Source organism: Oryctolagus cuniculus, chromosome 3 (assembly GCF_051225735.1).
Source record: "Oryctolagus cuniculus isolate XC-2025 breed Fujian yellow rabbit chromosome 3, ASM5122573v1, whole genome shotgun sequence".
Lineage (NCBI taxonomy): Eukaryota > Metazoa > Chordata > Mammalia > Lagomorpha > Leporidae > Oryctolagus > Oryctolagus cuniculus.
Window position 1 is genome coordinate 182,862,342 of NC_142869.1, and position 19,864 is coordinate 182,882,205.

Genomic DNA, 19,864 nt, shown 5'->3' on the forward strand with positions numbered 1-19,864 from the left:
AAAATACAAGCCTTAGGAGTCTAAAGCTTAAATAATGTACTCAAAGTCATCTAGCTAGTAAATCCCATTGCTGGCATTCTAACCTGTGTGCTCACAGTTCATGCACTCTGGACTTCCCTCTCTGGTCATGTCACTTCGGTTCTCTGGACTCTGGCCTCCCCATCTGCATAGCTGGAATTACTGCCTTTTCCTGCCTCACAAAGAACATAAGAAGGTTATGAAGGCAAAGATATAAAAATATTCTAAAAACCTTAAAATGCTATACATTTACTAAAAAGTAGTATGGTAACTTTGTGTTTTCTTACAGTTTTTGCTTTGAGTTTTAGGTCTGTGGTCTATTTCAAATTAATTTGTGTATCTACCATGAGGTAGAGCTTGAAGTTTATTTCGTGTGTGAATGTGTGTGTGTGTGTGTGTGTTTCACCAATACTTGTTGAAAAAACTGTCCTTTCCCTCCATCGAGTTACTTTGCTCTTGTAGATAAGCTAGTAAGTACCATGCTTCTGATTTTTTGTTTTTAGGCTTATGAATATTTGAAATGAGCATTAAGAAGAGAGAATACCATGGTTTTTTTTCCAAAGGGACATTAGTTCTCTCTAACACAGGTCCCAGCTGGGAAACAGCCAAGATGTAGAAATAGCATTTCCATTTTTAAAAAGATTTGTTTGAAAGGCAGAGTTACACAGATAAAATGGAAGAGACAGAGAAAGATCTTCCATCCACTGGTTCACTCCCCAAATGGCTGCAGTGGCAGGGCTGAGCCAAAGCCAGGAGCCAGGAGCTTCATCTGGTCTCCCAGATGGGTGTAGGGGCCCAAGAATTTGGACCACATTCCATTGCTTTCCCAGACACATTTGCAGGGAGCTGGATTAGAAACAAGACAGCTGGGACTCAAACTAGCATCCATATGGGATGCCAGCATTGCAGTGGAATGCTTAACCTTCTGTGCCCCAATGCGAGCCCACAAAATACTGTTTTCACGTGTTAAAAGTTCAGTATTTGGGCCAGCACTGTGGCATAGCGGGTAAAGCCCCTGCCTGCAGTGCCAGCATCCCATGTGGGTGCCAATTGGAGTCCCAGCTGTTCCACTTTTGATCCATCTCTCTGCTATGGCCTGGAAAAGCAGTTGAAGATGGCCCAAGTCCATGGGCCCCTGCACCCGCGTGGGAGACCCAGAAGAAGCCAGCCATCTGGGGAATGAACCAGCAGATGGAAGATATCTCTGTGTGTGTGTGTGTGTGTGTGTGTGTGTGTGTGTCTCTCTTCCTCTTCCTGTTCCTCTCTGTAACTCTACCTTTCAAATAAAATAAATAAATCTTAAAAAAAAAAAAAAAGTTCAATATTGGTTCTCCAGTAGAGTAGCAGACAGCCACAGCACCCATCTGGAATGGCATGATCCTGAAGCCACACTTTCACAAGGCCTGGCCATGGCGCATGGCCCTGTGGTTCAACTAGCTAGGAAGTAAGATCCATAGGCACAGGCCTGGCCTGCCACATCGCCTGGGGTCCCCATCAGGGCCCATACGGCCGTCGTGCACTGACCAGCAGTGAGATAGCGTGGGAAGGTGCGTGCCATCCATGGCTTCACCCTGGAGTAGTTGAGGGTAGCTGGCATCCATAAGAAGGTGGCGTGGACCTGAGATGGCTTCAGGCGAACATTCAGCAGCTGAAGGAGTACCACTGCAAGTTCATCCCCTTCCCCTGAAGCCCTCGGCCCCCACGAAGGGCGACAGCTGTGCGGAGGAACTGGAGTCGGCCAGTGGCAGTAATGCCACCCAGCATGCACAAGAAGGAGAAAGCCAGGTTCGTCACTAGGAGAAGAACTTCAAGGCTTCTGCCTGTCTCCACGTGGCTGCACCAGTGCCCAGCAGATTGGTAGCCGGGCAAAAAGAGCCAAGGAAGCTGCAGAATAGGATATTGAAATGAAAAAATAAGGCCTTGTTGGGGAGTTGTGTAATAAATGCACAGTCTGGCCAGGAGGGGAAGAAGGATTCAGTGTTACTGCTTCCCACATTTATCTCCAGAGTCAGTGCAATCACAATGGCAGACTTCTATTTAGAGATAGGTCAGGCTGGGGCTGGCGCTGTGGCATAGCAGGTAAAGCCGCCGATAGGTCAGGCTGGGGCTGGCACTGTGGCATAGCAGGTAAAGCCGCCGCATCCTGCGTAGGCACCGCTTCAAGTCCCGGCTGCTCCACTTCCAATGCAGCTCTCTGCTGTGGCCTGGGAAAGCAGTAGAAGATGCCCAAGTCCTTGGGCCCCTGCACCCACATGAGAGACCTGGAAGGAGATCTTGGCTCCTGGCTTTGGATCAGCACAGCTCCAGCAAGTACAGCCAATTGGGGACTGAACCAGTAGGTGGAAGACCTCTCTCTCTCTGCCTGTCCTCTGTGTCTAACTCTGACTTTCAAATAAATAAATAAATCTTTAAAAAAAATAGGTTAGGCTAACCCTAAAATTTGTATGGAAATGCAGTGGCTAGAAATTTATAATAAAGACAAATTTAGGCCGGCGCCGTGGCTCAATAGGCTAATCCTCCACCTTGCGGCGCCGGAACACCGGGTTCTAGTCCCGGTCGGGGCGCCGGATTCTGTCCCGGTTGCCCCTCTTCCAGGCCAGCTCTCTGCTATGGCCAGGGAGTGCAGTGGAGGATGGCCCAGGTGCTTGGGCCCTGCACCCCATGGGAGACCAGGAAAAGCACCTGGATCCTGGCTCCTGCCATCGGATCAGCGCGGTGCGCCGGCTGCAGCGGCGGCCATTGGAGGGTGAACCAACGGCAAAGGAAGACCTTTCTCTCTCTGTCTCTCTCTCACTGTCCACTCTGTCAAAAATAAATAAATAAATAAATAAATAAAAGACAAATTTGAGAAAGAATAATTGAAGGATTTCTACTGTGAGATTTCAGAACTCTTTATAAAAACCACGTAATCAATACTGTGGTATTGGCACGAGGATAGATACATATATATATATCCATGAAACAGAATAGAAATCTTAGAAATAGATTGGCGAATCTGTGGTCAAATTTGAGTTTGACTGAGGTGCCAGGGCAGTTCAGGGAAATACACTTTTTGTATTGCTGGAACAACTGGATATCCATATAGGGAAAAAAAATTAACCTTTCTGTGACATAGACTAAAAATTAACTTGAAATGGATCAAAGACCTAAGATTTAAAAATCTAAAATGTCTACTAGAAACCTAGAAAATCTTTGTAACCTAAAGATGTTTTCTTGTGACACAGAAAACAAGGACCATAAAAGAAAAAAAATAAAATAAATTGGACTTCCTGAAAATTCAAAACTGTTGCTCTCTGAAAGATACTGTTAAGAAAATGAAAAGACAAGCCATAGACTTGTTTCTAAAACATATTATCTGATAAAAATATTTGTATCCCACACAAATGAAGAATTCTTACAACTCAGTAAGAAAACATAGCACCCAATGAAAAGAACTGGTAGAAGATTTGAACACTGGATTAAAGAAGATATACCAACAGCAAATAAGCACATGCAAAGGTGTTCAAACATCATTCGACATTAGGGAAGAGCAAGATGCCACGAGGTAGCACTGCATCCTTACTGGAACACCTGTAACCAGAACCACAGGCACCACGTGGCAGCAAGCATCAAGGCAACTGAGCTCTCCTAAGGATCCTAAGTGATGTGGCCATTTTGGGAAACAAACTGACATTTTCTTTAAAGTTAAACTCAACACATTAACAGTTCTAATCCTACCTAAATACCCAAGAGAAAGGAAACATGGGCTGACAACGATTTGTACATGAATGTGTTATGCATGGTTGCCAAAAGTCAGGAACAACCTGCCCTGGAACACTGCATACAGCCAAGAAGGGGATCTCAGAATCCTATTGAGCAAAAGACACCATACGACTGTATGTATACAAAGTTCTAGAAAGGTCAAACTAGTATGTGCTGACATCATTAGCAGTGGTTGCCTGAGCCTATGGGAATATTAGTAATTGCAAAAATAGATGAAGAAACTTTGGACTGATGGATATTCTTTATCTTGATTGTAGCTGACCATTATACAGGTGTATTTAAGAACACATTAGACATTTAAAGTATATTGTATGTAAATTATGCCTCAATAAATTTGATTTTTAAGAGGAAGGAAGTGAATAATTCAAGAAAGAATAGAATTTAGTCTGAAATTCTACCTCTCAATTAAATAAATTAAATCTTTAAAAAAATTAAAATGTTATGCCTACCACAAGGAGGGTGAAGATAAGAATCTCACTATGAGTAGGTCAGATCAAATCTGAAGTATTCAGTTTGGACATCAAAGTATGCTCTAAACAGGATGTTAAAAAAAAACTGTATCTTGGATAAGAATTTAAAAGAAATAGTTAGAACAAATTTTCCTAGATGATATTGTGGCTTTATAATAAAATTACTACCAGAACAGGCATTTAGCCTGTCCAGTTCAGACACTTGTGTTCCATATCAGAGTACCTGATTTCAGTGCCAACTCTGGCTCCTCAGTCAAGTTTCTTGGTAATGCAACCCCTGAGAGGCAAGTAGTTGAGTCCCTGCCACTCACGTGACAGACCTGGACTAAGTTCCTGGCTGCCTGGCTGTAGCTGGTGTGGATATTCGGGTAATGAACCAGTGTCTGGGAGTTCTGCCTCTCGATTTAGTTAATAAGTTTTTTTAAAGAGTAAATGGCTTATAAGTGGACACTTTTCTTCAGAAAGACCAGAGAATGTGATGTTCATTTAGTTTTTTTTAAAGGTTTATTCATTTATTTATTTATTTATTTATTTGAAAGGCTGCGTTGCAGAGAGAGGGAGAGACAGAGAGAGAGAGAGAGATCCTCCATCTGTTGGTGCACTCCCCAGATGGCTGCAGTTGCCAGAGCTGGGCCAACCTGAAGTCAGGAACCAGGAGCTTCTTCCACAGCTCCCATATGGGTGCAAGGGCCCAACACTGGGGCCACTTTTCCACTGCTTTTTTCCCAGGTGCATTATCAGGAAGCTGGATTGGAAGTGGGAGCAGCCAGGACTTGAACCTGCACCCATATGGAATGCAGGTGGCACGTTTACCCGCTACACCACAGAGCCAGCCTTTCATTTAGTTGTTAGTATGTTTGTTCTTTCCTTAGTGCTGTTGTAAACCTGTAACATTGTCCCTAATACCTTAAAGTGGTATGAAGGAAGTCCAGTCTAATTATCCTAAATAATAGACCTTTGTAGCTTTGCAGTATCAGTTGTAGCAAAGTAGTTTTTATTCTTGTTCCCATCTCCAGCCAGGTATCTGGAGGGTTTTGGGATCTCCTTAGTGCTCATGAAATCCTATTTTAATTTCAGCCAGTATAGAATTATTTAGGGTAGCAGTCACTCATATTATGCAGAGATTGGAATTTGATGCTCACCTCATTTTTCTAGCTGGAAGTATAGAGCACCCTTTCCTTGCCATCTTCCGTCATAAAGACCTGGACTTCTACTCTTTGTTGTTTTTGTTAACAGAAGTGTTACAGAAAGAGAATTACTAAATGAGATAAAAATAGGGAAATAGCTTGTAAACTATAAAGGATCACACAAATATATATATGGGGGTGGTGTTTCAAGTTGCAGCTACATGCAGTTCTGGCCTGTAGTCGGTTTACAGTATCTAACTTCTGATCTAGTTGTATCATTAGCTCAGCAGTCACATTTATATCTTGTTGATTACCCTTGTATATTCCTGGCCAAAATTTTCTCTTTCAACCCTTCTGTTATGTTTCTGTCTCCTCTATTCTTGCTGTGTATCTTTGAATTAAGTTTGTTGAAGAAGTGACACCATCTGTCAAGAATACCTTGACCTTCCCTTCTTTTGACTTTATCATGTCCCCCTATTTTTACATGCCTCCCATTTGTTTTGTTTCTGTGTTTTTGTACTACAGGATAAAAGACCCTCTTCATCCCCTTTTATCTTAAAAAAAAAAAAAAAAGATTATTTATTTGAAAGAATTGCAGGGGAGAGGCAGAGAGAGATCTTCCATCTGCTGGTTCACTCCCAAAATGGCCACAACAGTCAGGGCTGAGTCAGGGCCAGGCTGAAGCCATTAGCCAGGAACTTCATCCAGGTCTCCCACGTGGGTAGGAGGACCCAAGCACATGGGCCATGTACCACTGCCCTCCCAGGCACACTGGCAGGCAGCTGGATCAAAAGTGGGAGCAGCCAGGACTCGAACCAGCGCCCATATGGGATGCTGGCACTGTAGGTAGTGGCTTAACCTGCTACACCACAGGACTGGCCCTCCCCTTTTCTGACGGAAATTAGATCTTCTCATCTTGAAAAATGAGACTGGGACTCACTTATCATCACCTGTTGTTGTTACCTGTTTGTATCACTGCCGAACTTTAAAGCAGATGAAACTTTGCCTGACATCCCATTTTCGTTCCGTGGAAGACTGAAAGCGTACCGTGGTGGGAGAACATGGGGCCTGAATTCATTCAGAGATAGTTTTAGATCGTGGTAAATGCTGTGAAGGAAATAAACAGTGTGATGTCAGAGAGGAGTTGGAAAAGAAGGGGTAACTTTGGATAAATAGTAATTTGAAATGAAACGTCTGTCTTAAAAATCTTTTTCTGGGAGAAGGAGGAAGGTTAAATGAAGATGGGAAAATAAGGATAATGTATTATTTACAGATCTTTAGTTTTTAACTGTTCATTATACAATTTGGATTTGGATTAGAAATTCCTGTTTTAACGCACAGCTTATTTCTAATGCTCATTGTCAGCTTTCAGAAGTCTCATACGTCTGTTCTCTCCAGTATTAAAAGAAGAAGAACCTTGACGCTAGGACATTAAGTCATCTCGTTGTACTTGATTCAGAGACGCGTGGTGAATACTTATGCGCGTGCCAGGCTCTGTACTAGGCACTGGGGATAAAGTGAAATAAACTGTACAGACTTTTCCCCGTGAGTATAACTAAAGCAGCCTTTGGAGGCAGTGGAGACGATTCAGACTTACCATTAAGTTTGACATAAAACCGCTGTGGCCATTAGTTTGCTCTTCGTGATTTCAAGAATATATGAAACCACCTTTAAAAGCAATTTTAGTTTATTAATCAAACTTCCATATTCTAGTGGGGTTTATGTCCTGAATAGGGACCAAACGCTGGTGCTTGAAAAGACACATGAATCAAGCTGCTGCTAGGATAACACTGTATCAGACGAACAGTGAAAGGTCACTTTCAGTTGGATTACTTATGGGAAAATGTCACTCAGGAGTTAGAGTTGTGTTCATTCTTAAAGGAAGAGTATGAGATAAATGGAAAATAGAATGAAGGCTAATTTTGGCTAAGGGACACAGTGACAGAGGTGGGATTTAACATCACGATATATTTAAAGAATGTGGATACCTAAGTTCGCCTGGAGTGAAAGGTTTGTATTGGTAACTAGTCAAAGATACAATCTGGTAATAGCAGATAAGATTTGGCTGTACTGTTACAGTAGTATGTTCTGTAATCCTAAATTCATTTACAGTCTTTTAAAATTATGTAAAGATGTTATCACAATGTACAGTTTTCAGTTGTATCAAGAATCTCAATAAGTCTTTATACCCCTAAATATGTTCTATAGATTTTGAGGTCAGAGTCCTTTAGCCCTACTCAGGTTAAAACGATGTTTTGTTTTTCAGTTACTTACACGCCAAGTCAATCATCCACAGAGACCTCAAGAGTAATAGTATCCTTCCTGAAATTTCTGCGAAGTTTGAAAACATCCTGACTTTTTCTTCTGCATTTTATCTTCACATTATGTAAAAAGTTTTCGTGCTAAGTTCAATAAACTGTAAATAGAATTAGTAAATCAGTTTGCATGAGAATATTGTGGAGCAGGATACTACAACCAGCTTTTGATTTCTAAGTGATCAAGCATTACAAGAAAATCTGTCAAAAGACTTTATAATATATTAGACCTTTTTGATTGATCACTTGTAGGCTATCACCACTGCAAAACTGATCTTCTTTTAGCCCTCTGAATTTTCTCAGTGGTATTTGAGATTTTACTGAAGACTCGAAATTGTATGAGAGAGACATGAGTTTCTTCTTCCCTAAAAGCCCAGGCTCAGGTCCTGTTTATTGATGTCATTGTTCAAATGAAGAATCCCTAGAGCTTTTCCAGCTATGCCGAAGGATCTTTGGGCCTCCGTGACTAAATCAAATAGGGAATTTCAGGAGATCCCATAAGCTTAGGAAAGCGTCTCACCTCATCCTCATAACATACCAAGTCCCCAGAATTCATAAGAGTAGATCTTATCAACTAAATAGAACTAATTATTGTTTAAAACATATTTATTGATTTTAAGTACTGCAATTTTTAAAAGATATCGTATTACAGAATCACAGAAAGTGGACCTCTTACCTGAACTCTTCATAATGCTCGCTGTATTAGGAAATTGAGACCTGTTGTTTTCCTTTACTCACTACACCTCAGATATATTTCTTCATGAAGACCTCACAGTAAAAATAGGTGATTTTGGTCTAGCCACAGTGAAATCTCGATGGAGTGGGTCCCATCAGTTTGAACAATTGTCTGGATCCATTTTGTGGATGGTAAGAATTGAGGCTACTTCTCCATTGATTAAATTGTTGGCCCCTAAATGTTCTGAGTTACTAGGAAGTCATTGACTTAAAAGTATTTTCATAGCTCCCAGTATTCATAGACATAAGTGCTATTATTTTTATATAAAATAGGTTTTAAGTTGTTTATTTTTAAAAAGAATATTATCTAGCCAGTTTCGATGTATTTAAAGAGAAAATTCCATTTTATAAACAGTGTTTAAGTTTTCTTCAGAATTATCTGTTTAAAATAATTTGTGTTCCAATCGTTCTGTGTACCCTATTTGAAAAAACAAATACGCATTTAAAGCCAGTGCGGTCTGCAGCCATTATTACAGAGGTTTTGCTGAAACAACTGCTTTTAACAGAGAGGCTGTGTCACGTTGTTACATAAGCCTAAATTGGAAAGTTACTTTCCTGAGACTGAAAGGAATCTCCTGATCGCGGGGCAGCTGTGAAAGCAAACACAGAAAAGAAGAAGTGGAAGCGAGACGTTGAGCATGCCAGCCGTGTGCTGCTTGCGTAGCTGTGCTTGCTTGCTTTGTTCCTGCTTCTGCCTGGTGGAAAGAGGAGCCGGGACTTGTACGCGGCAGTCCCGGGAGCCACAGCCGCGGTCAGGATGGTGTGGCCGGGACAGAGGAGCCGTTTTGGAAGCCCATGGTCCTCCGGAGTTGCTGAGATCTTTTCAGAAGGTTCAGAAGGTCTTTCCTCCATGAGATCAGAGTTCCTTCATTTCCTTCAGCCAGAAACAACACATTCGCTGTAGATTAAATGCAGAAGCAAATACGAGAACCTAGCCTTCTGCTCTTAAGCCAGACCTTAAAGAGAATAGCCATACTGTCCCACTAAATGTTTTTTTGTTTTTGTTTTTCTAAAATACATTTTTCATTAAAAATTGGTGATCTGGGTTACCATGTAATGATTATTGTAATATTTAATTTTTTTAATTTAATTTTTTATTTGTTTATTTGACAGGTAGTTATAGACAGTGAGAGAGAGACAAAAAGGTCTTCCTTCCGTTAGTTCACCCCCCCAAATGGCCGCCACGGCTGGCGCTGCGCTGATCCAAAGCTGGGAGTCAGGTGCTTCTTTCTGGTCTCCATGCAGGCGCAGAGGCCCAAGCACTTGGGCCATCCTCCACTGCCCTCCCGGGCCACAGCAGAGAGCTGGACTGGAAGAGGAGCAGCCAGGGCTAGAACCCGGCACCCATATAGGATGCCAGTGCCACAGGCGGAGGAATAGCCAAGTGAGCCATGGCGCCAGCCCCTGTAATATTTGAATGAATAAATATTTTAAGCTTCTCGGTTAAGTTTTAGTATCATATTCACAGAAATAATCCCTGTAAACAAAAGCTCTTGGAATTATCAGTAATTTTTAGTAGTGAAAAGGAGTTCTGAGACCAAAATGTTTGAAAACTACAGCTATAAGCTGAATACAGGGTGTCTGAAAAGTCGCAATGTGATTTAAACTTTAAATGATTTGATCCACGGTAAGGCTTTTGGAATGCCCTGCTGGAAACAAAAAGTTACAAGAGCTTTTGAAGCCACATTTGCCCAAATGCCCTGAGTTTTAGGTAGCAGTCCCCAAGAAGAGAATTCCAGGGTAGAATCCGGAGCTCATCAAGGTAAACCCAGGGCTAAATTGAGCTGTGATTTCCTAGGACATAAATGGAAGAAAGGGCAGTGGCGAGGTGCAAGAGAAGATGTGGGTCTTGACAGTGACCTTGTCCCTCTTAGCTGGCAGGTTGCTTGACAACCTCGGATTCTGTCTGAAGTGTTGAGTTGGACTAGTGCCTAATTTAATGCCCGTCCTGTTTCTGAGATTCAATAATTTTAGTTCACTAGATTTTTAAGTTTACTGTCTTCACCTGATAAAGGCTAATTAATCATTGTAATCTGAATCTCAAGCACCTTTAAGGCACATACTTGTGGCATATATGGTAGTGTCTCCTAAGAAGATAGGGAAAATCAGGTCTTAGGTGCTGAAATTACAAAAGCTAAAATTATGAAGAAGCAGTTGTCACATGTTTTAAAGGTGTGTTTATTGTAATTAATGTGAGAAAGGCCAATTCCAGTCTCCAGGTTTGTCCTTACTTTTTCGAAAACATTAAGCAATTAGTGTGTGTGTGTGTGTGTGTGTGTGTGTAACATGAAGTTATATATTTCCTTCCAATTACTATTTTGTTTGTACTTGGATAGATGAGATCATACTTTAGTCCATTACCATGAGTTTTAAAGCAAAAGAATAGCCAGTAAAGCACTTCACTGTTAAATAAATCATCCTTATTGATATTATCTTCAGAAACAAATACAGAATGTCCACAGACGAGGAGAGAACTAAAACCATTTGGTCAGAACTAAAGTTATGGGGTCCCCTGAATTACCTACAATGCACTTTGTTTTATTAGAGGAGAAAGAAGCCTTTGTGGAAATTTTTACAAATTAAACCACTAAAACTAACAGTAGTCGAGCATTTCTTATAAATAGATGACATGCAACTTTTTATCAAGCCATCTAACTACAATGAAATGAAAGTAAAATTTTTAAAAAGACAGATCTTCAACTGACTTACACTCTGTCACAAGAATTGACTTGGGCTTTGCAATTTGTGTCTTCATCCTAATCGTCAGCCTCTCATACTCCGACTCGCTTGTTACTTCAATTCTGTGTGGTATATTTTGCACTTATTACCAAAAGCAAGTGTCAGTGACATAAATGACGAAAGCGAGTATGTGCCACCTTCCTTCCAGCCAACCTTTGCTCTCTTCAGGATCTCCCGCAGACCTTCCCTCAGTGACTGGACATTCGAGTCACTTGGGAGCTTTAAGGGCCAGTGATGTTTGGATCCCACTCGGTCTGATGGGATGTTAATTGGATTAGAATGTCGTCTGGGCACTGAGAAGCGCAGAGGCGTCCCAGGTGATTCTCGTCTGCATCTGTGGCGGGTGACACACTGCCTCTGCGTGTGAGACAGCTGCCTTTCTGCACCAGCAGCCGGGAGCCCGGCCCTGTGCTTGTGCCACTTTGCAGTTAGTACTGCTGTTGCTAGCAAATCTGATGTTTGCGCAAAATTTTCATTAGTAACCCTTCAGTTTCTTTATTTCCTTCCAAATGAAACAATACAGAAAATGCAAAGTGAAAGAAGAAATCTTTTAAACTAATTTTTAACCAACCATTTATTGCATTTCATGTGAATAAGAAACTAATTATGCAGTGCAGTGACTGATATGTGTAAAAATGTAGCAGATACGAGGTGGTCTGCTTCTTTGCCCAAAAAGCAGCAGTCAAAAGATCTTCTGTACCATCTGCCACTAAATATGCTGTCTATTGCTTTTGTTGGTGAAGCATCCATAGCACGTTTATCCCATGGCGGGGGGGAGGGGATTTGAGTTTATCAGTCTTGAAATTTTACCGTTATTTTCTGTGGTACCTTCAGGTAACGGAAATCATTTGTACTAAGGAAATTCTGAGACTTCAATTCTGAGACAGTTACTACAGTACTTGTACTGTTTCCCCATATTTTATAATTTTATAAATATAGATCTACTGTTTCCTGAGTCAGGAATAGGAAATGATAATTGATTCTGATAGGGTATATCATGGGAAGAATTCAAATGCCAATGATGGTTATTTTGTACAAAAAGAGAGAGATTAAATTATGAAATTTTAATGCTTGATTACGGAGTCTCAGCTAAAACTGCCTCATTCAGAGTTTATAGAGATTTTTTGTGGTTTTTTTTTGTTTTTTTGACAGGCAGAGTGGACAGTGAAAGAGAGAAAGGTCTTCCTTTACTGTTGGTTCACCCTCCAATGGCTGCTGCGGCCAGCGTACCTCGCTGATCCAAAGCCAGGACCCAGGTGCTTCTCCTGGTCTCCCATGCGGGTGCAGGGCCCAAGCACTTGGGCCATCCTCCACTGCACTCCCGGGCCACAGCAGAGAGCTGGCCTGGAAGAGGGGCAACCGGGAAAGAATCTGGCACCCCGACCGGGACTAGAACCCGGGGTGCTGGTGCCACAGGCGGAGGATTAGCCTATTGGGCCGCAGGACCGGCCTATAGAGGTTTCTTTTATAGAGGTTTTTTCCTTCCTTTTTCTTAATCTTTTTGTTTCTTTGACCCTTAATAAGAGATTTAACTACATACTAGATGGATTTTTTATGGTAAAAGCATTGCTGTGGGAATTACAGTAGTTTGTTTTCTGTTTTTACTCAGTTAAAGAATAAACAAGCATGTTTCTCTTTTTATGTCCTAACAGGCACCAGAAGTAATCAGAATGCAAGACAAAAACCCATATAGCTTTCAGTCAGATGTATATGCATTTGGGATTGTTCTGTATGAATTGATGACTGGGCAGTTACCTTACTCAAACATCAACAACAGGGACCAGGTAAATATTTACTATCTCTTGGGGTTGTTTAAGAAAGTAGTTTTTGTTTTTGGTTTTTTAAAGGTTGATTAATTGATTTGAAAGGCAGAATACAGATCTTCCATCCACTGAGTCACTCCCCAGATGGCCAAGGCTGAGCCAGCCCAAAACTCAGGAGCCTGGCACTCCATCCAGGTCTCCCACGTGGGTGTCAGGATCCCGAGCACTGGGGCCATCTTCTGCTGCCTTCCTAGACACATTAGCAGGGAGCTGGATCGGAAATGGAGCACCCAGACTCAAACCAGCACCTATATGGGATGTCGGTGTCACAGGCAGCGGGTTACCCTGCCATGCCACAACACCAGCCCCAAAGACAACAGTTTACGTCTTTCCTTCCTGGACTGCTGTTCTCTGTCCCTTACAAAATAGCCTCATGAAGCTGTTTGCCTTTTCTGTCTCTGCCACATTACATTCAGTTAGGCTTTTACAGCTGGCCAAGGAAAGTGAGTTACCTTTACTGAGATTGCCTCGGATACCTCAGCATTTTGAAAGGTAAGTGTGTGTTTGTGTGGAGAGAGAAAGTACAGCAGTTACACTGTTAATATATTAGAAAACAATAGTTGTTCATATAAACTGTAATTCGAAAATAGACTGTGGTTTGAATTGGAATCACCTGGGAAATTTGTTTAACAGTGGAGATACTGGGGTCTGTGTCGTGGCATAGTGGGTAAAGCCACCACCTGCAGTGCTGGCATTTTAGATGGGTGCCAGTCCGAGTTCCAGGTGCTCCACTTCCCATCCAGCTCTCTGCTGTGGCCTGGGAAAGTAGTAGAAGATGGCCCAAGTCCTTGGGCTGCTGCACCCACTTGGGAGACCCAGAAGAAGCTCCTGGTTCCAGGCTTCATATTGGCCCAGCTCTGGCTGTTGTGGCCGTTTGGGGAATGAATCAGAGCATGGAAGACCTTTCTCTCTCTATCTCTGCCTTTCAAATAAATAAATAAATCTTTAAAAAAAAAAAAAAAAAAAACAGTGGAGATATTGGAAAAATTTCTGATTCAGTGGGATGCGGCCCAAGTAGCTACATTCTTTTTTGGGTTTTTTTCTTTGAAAAGCAAAGAGAGAAAGATACCTTCCATCTGCTGGTTCACTCCCTACATGCCTATAATAGCCAGTTAGCAGGAGCCCAGAACTCCTTCAGGGTCTCCCACATGGGTGGCAAGGAACCAAATACTTGAGCCTCATCTGCTGCCTCCCAGGGAGCTCATTAGGAGGAAACCAGGTCAGAAGCAGAGCCAGGCTTCAGACCCCCAGAGCACTCTGCTAATGGGATGCAGGGCTCCCGAGTGGCTGCTTAACCTCTGTGCCACCTCACCTACCCTAGTACCTGCATTCTCATTGCTTCTCAGATGACTTTGATACATGCCAAAGTTGAGATTGCCAGTCTACAGAATAGAAAATGAAAATATGAACTTTCTGTGTTTCATCGTAACTTTTCCAATGAATGACATGATAGATTTTGTGTATAGATGTGTTACTTGATATAAGCAGTGTGTTTCTGTTGGTCAGAATCTCAAGTCTCAGGCTTTCTGTTGATAGCTCTGAGAGGCTTTTCTCCTGTCAACTGCCCTGTGATATCAGAGAAGGAACCTACATTTTCCTGAACTCTGTGTATGCTTAGTAATCACTAGATCCTACTCGTGTGATTTTGGTCTTAATATTCTGTGTTTTGAGGATTTAAAAAAGTAACTACGTGTTCTCCCATTTAATCATAAAACTAAGCTTTTATTCTTCCTGTAGCATTAGAATGTTTAGTTTTGATTTTTGAGTATTAAACAACATGGCTTTGGTTGTGGTGATAGGATGTCTTAAGCCTGCATGAAATTTTAATCACGGTAGACAAAAATATTAGCTAAAAGCCACAGTTAAGAGCTTGCACTTTGTCACAGATTTAGACAAATTGATAAAGTTTATGATGGCAGTCTAAATTGCAAAGTTTTCTCTTACGTGTAAGTTTCGTGTGCTCTGCCTTTTACAGTCACAGTAATTGGGCCATCCAGCATAATACCCTGTGCCATGTTCACTTCTCTTACGCATATTACTTCTCTGGAAGATGGCTAGTAATGTTAATTTTAGTTGATTTATCATAAAAACTACAAATTATTAAACCTTTATGTTGTAAGAGCTGGATAAAAATCCATGTTTGTGATTAAGTTTATTTTAATATGATTGTGGTTTGGAAACAAGTATTATTACCTCCAAATTATGGATAAAAACAACCCAGAGTTCTGTACTCACTCACCCACTTCTTGGCATTTTAGGTGCTTTGTCCTTCATGGGAGTATAATAAATTGATGTGGCAAGGGCTTACTCTCCATGAGAGAAGTGAGTGAGTGACCAACAGAAGGGTAAGGCCTTTACTAGTTAATTCTTTCTAGTAGTGTAGCTAGAGCCTCTGGAATTTGCCAGTGTGACATCAGCTTCAGTGTTTGATGAAGAATGAGGAGGTGAAAGGGTAATGCACTCTTTCTGCTACCCCCACACCACTATATTACATTCCAGTTTGCTTTCTTCAGATGGCTACTTTTCGTGGAACTCCCCATTTTGAATGGATAACATCACTCTTCTTTAATGAAGTAACCCCAAGTATTGTTCTACCCCATTCTTTGATTGGCGTTTTCTTTTGTTTTCTGTTATACATTGATCTCCATGGTTTTCAGATTAGACTTCCATTTAGGAATCCAGGAACATTGTTTTTCACGGGAAATGAGACAGCTGATTCTTTACACGCAGTGTAAGTACCATTCGCCTACACTCTGACACCCATAGTCTGAGGAGGTAGGTTCTGCCTGTAAGTTCAAAGCAGGACTCCGGCAATGCAGTGTGATGCAGTGGCAGGCCTTGGACTCAAGACCTGCATGATCTAGGCACCTTACCTCTCTGTGTATGTTTTTTCTCTCCTCAATTACAAAAATAAAAGAGATTGGGGACAGACTTTTGATGCAACAGTTATTGCAGCATCCACGACGCCATATTAAGTCCCAGATCCTCCACTTTAATCCAGCTTCCTGCTAATGGGTACCCTGGAAGGCAGAAGGTGGGGGCTCAAGTACTTGGGTCCCTGCCACCCAAGTAGGAGTCCCAGATTGAGTTCCAGGCTCCTGCTTTAGCTCAGCCTCATCCTGTTTGGGGCATTTGGAGAGTGAATTGGCAGAGATAGATCTGTGTGTGTGTGTCTGTGTGTATCTGTGTGTGTGTCTCTTTCTCTGTCTCTCTCTCTCTGTCCCTCTTCCTCTCCCTCCTTCCTCCTCCTTCTCCCCACATTCTTGATGCCTTTCAAATAAAAAATAATTGTTTTAAATAAAAGATTGGACTAAAGAATTTCTTCCAGTTCTAAAGATCAGATTCTTTCTTGAAATAGGTCTCTTAGCTCATTGAAAGTTGGACTTTGCATAGTGGTATTCCTTTTTACCTAACTTACTCTACTGCTGAAAGTCAGAGAAATTACTTTATCATTTTTCCCCTCTTTATCATTCCACTTTCCTCTCTAATCACTCTATTCTTCCCTCTTGCATTACAGCTTCTCTACTAAGCGGGGTTTTGTACTGTGCTCATTTAAGCTACGTATGTTGACTTTTTGTCACGGCTTCTCTTTTCTTGGAGCAAAAGTACGCTGTCATCTTAGAAGAAAATAATAACGTTTATCGTTTCAACTACATTCCAGTTATTATTGCTGTATAACAAACTACCCAAAACAACTTGTGAAGCTACAGTTTAGGCTGTTCTTAGGAAGGTTTATAATTATTTCATTTCACATTGTGTTAATTAGAGTAGCTTGAATGGTGTTAAAATCACCTACTTCCAAAATGACACATTCCTGAATCTGGCAAGTCAGTGCAAGCTGGCACGTGGAAGCTCAGTGAGGACCAAGGGTTAGGGCCTGGATTCCTCTCCACGTGGGTCTCTGCCTGAGGACCTCTCTACACGCTGCTTGGTCCTTCTCAGAGCATTGGTGCTGGACTCCTGACAAGATCCTAAGAAACAAGAAACAATGAGTATCACTGTCTTCCCAATAGGCAGTTATTTACTAGAAAGTGTTTTTAAAACCTTAAAAAAAAAAGGCACTGTGGAATAGAGAGAGATTCCAAGAATTAAATACAGAATCCACTCTCAGTGAGTCTAGCAGGAGGTGATGTTGAGAATAAGCCAACACATGCTTCAGTAACAGAAGAAAATGAAAGGTTGGGGGTGCCAGGAGTGCTCAGTTCAGATTAAGAACCAGTGCATATTTTTTTTTTAAGATTTTTTTTTTTTATTTGAAAGTCAGAGTTACACAGAGAGAGAAGGAGAAACAGAGAGGTCTTCCATCTGCTGGTTTACTCTCCGGTTGGCCGCAATGGCCGGAACTGTACCTATCTAAAGCCAAGAGCCAGGAGATTCTTCCGGGTCTCCAATGTAGGTGCAGGGGCCCAACGACTTGGGCCATCTTCCACTGCTTTCCCAGGCCATAACAGAGAGCTGGATCGGAAGTGAAGCAGCCAGGACTCAAACTGGCACCCATATGGGATCCTGGCACTACAGGCGGTGGTTTTACCCACTCCACCACAGCGCCGGCCCCAGTCCCAGATTTTTTTTTTTTTTTTTTTGACAGAGTGGATAGTGAGAGAGAGAGAGAGAAAGGTCTTCCTTTTGCCATTGGTTCACCCTCCAATGGCCGCCACAGCTGGCAGCAGCCAGCGCACCACACTTGATCTGAAGGCAGGAGCCAGGTGCTTCTCCTGGTCTCCCATGGGGTGCAGGGCCCAAGCACTTGGGCCATCCTCCACTGCACTCCCGGGCCACAGCAGAGAGCTGGCCTGGAAGAGGGGCAACCGGGACAGAATCCGGTGCCCCGACCGGGACTAGAACCCGGTGTGCCAGTGCCGCTAGGTGGAGGATTAGCCTAGTGAGCCGCGGCGCCGGCCCCCAGTCCCAGATTTTTAAGACAAGGTTTAGATTTTGTGGCGTCTGAGCTGTGTGCGTGTTCTATCATGAATTACAGCCTTTTTCCTTTCTGCTGGTTCTGCACAGTCAGTCCCCCACACCCAGTCTAATAGATGCTCATGGAAGAGTGTTATCTGCTTTATGCTCTGCACCAACTAAATTCTGTGAGGCATATAAAATATGACAGTTTGTGGGCTTTTTTTTTACATTCTTCCTGAGAGAACTTTGAAAAACTGTGTGCTTCCTTGTACATTTTTTAATTGGCATCTCAACATTTTTGTGTAAACTTTTCAGTAATTACAAAACAATGTGATTTTTAGTATACTCTGTTAACCTTTATAAGTAGACTACTCTGTTCCTCTTAAAACGTGTCCATTGACAGGCACTGGCCTGGGTAGGGTGCTGACGCCCACAGAACTGTACCGTCATTTGCTGCCCCGCTTACTAGGTTCTCGCTTCCAGCCTTCTGTTTATTTGGACCCTGGTAGGCAGTGGTGATGGAGCCCAGCTTTCCATTATTGGAGACCCTTGGAGGCAGTGGCTTAAGTAACTGGATTCCTGCAACCCATGTGGGAGACGAGGATTGAGTTACTGGCTCCAAGGTTCACAGAGCAACTGTTGTGAACATTTGGGGAGCTCTCTGTCTCCCTGCCTCTCAAATAAATGAATAAAAACTTAAAATATATCCAGCAAAGTCTGAAAACTATACTATAGAGATTTGATACCAGTGATCATTCATTTTTAAAAATACAAAATCTCAGCCGGTGCCACGGCTCATTAGGCTGATCCTCCGCCAGTGGCACCAGCATCCCGGGTTCTAGTCCCGGTCAGGGCGCCGGATTCTGTCCCAGTTGCTCCTCTTCCAGTCCAGCTCTCTGCTGTGGCCCGGGAGGGCAGTGGAGGATGGCCCAAGTGCTTGGGCCCTGCACCCCATGGGAGACCAGGAGAAGCACCTGGCTCCTGGCTTCAGATCAGCACGGTGTGCCGGCCATGGCAGCCATTTGGGGGGTGAACCAATGGAAGGAAGACTTTTCTTTCTGTCTCTCTCTCACTGTCTAACTCTGCCTGTCAAAATAAATAAATAACTAAATAAAAAATACAAAATCTCTTCATTAATTTTAGGAAGTTTCACATGGTTCCTTTTTTCTCTGCAAATATTATTATATTTTCCACCCAGAATTTTATCTTAATATACCATGTTTTTTAAAGATTTGTTTATTTTTATTTATTTGAAAAGCAGAGTGACAGAGAGTGAGCAGATCTTCCAACACCATTTCACTCCCCGAATTGGCCGTAACAGCTGAGGCTGGGCCAGGCTGGAGCCTGTGAGAGTGGCAGAGGCCCTAGCACTTGGGCCATCATCCTCTGCTTTCTGTGTTCAGTGTCAGGGAGCTAGAGGGGATGCAGACATTGCAAACAGCAGATTAACCCACGGTGCCACAGGACCAGCCCCTACCATGTTTTTATGCTATGAAGGATTTTATTGATTATCCAAGTCAAATTTCTACAAGAAATATCTATAAAGTTCAGAATTTTTAAAAATTTCCTGTGACTAGGCCCTGATAGTTAATTTAAAAAATTCTCGGTGCCAGCACTGCAGCATAGTGGGTAAATCCACTGTCTGCAGTGCCAACATCCCATCTGGGCGCCAGTTTGAATCTCGGCTGCTCCACTTCCAATCCAACTCTCTGCTATGGCCTAGGAAAGCAGTCAAAGATGGCCCAGGTCCTTGGGCCCCTGCACTCACATGGGAGACCTGGCTCCTGACTCCTGGCTTCAGATTGGCGCAGCTCCAGCCGTTGCGGCCTGTTGGGGAGTGAACCAGCGGATGGAAGACCCCTCTCTCTCTGCCTTTCCTTCTCTATTTCTGTAATTCTGACTTTCAAGTACATAAATAAATCTTTTTTAAAAAATTCTCAATTATGCTATTGTTAATATTATAAGACATTCTAATT

At 42.4% G+C, this 19,864-nt stretch overlaps 1 protein-coding gene across 5 annotated transcripts in view; it reads left to right on the top strand.

Moving 5' to 3' along the window:
• The window catches only part of BRAF (B-Raf proto-oncogene, serine/threonine kinase), a 217,744-nt gene that overhangs the window by 167,413 nt on the left and 30,467 nt on the right, over positions 1–19,864 (top strand). For 3 of the 5 annotated variants that reach the window (XM_089328679.1, XM_051835106.3, XM_089328680.1), the window contains exons 14-16: positions 7,644–7,690; positions 8,441–8,559; positions 12,819–12,950. In XM_089328679.1, the coding sequence (XP_089184805.1) occupies positions 7,644–7,690; positions 8,441–8,559; positions 12,819–12,950 (298 nt within the window). Of the gene's footprint in view, positions 1–3,242; positions 3,894–7,643; positions 7,691–8,440; positions 8,560–12,818; positions 12,951–19,864 lie in introns of those variants that run through there. The other 2 variants (XR_016231135.1, XM_089328681.1) reach the window with 2 other exon arrangements.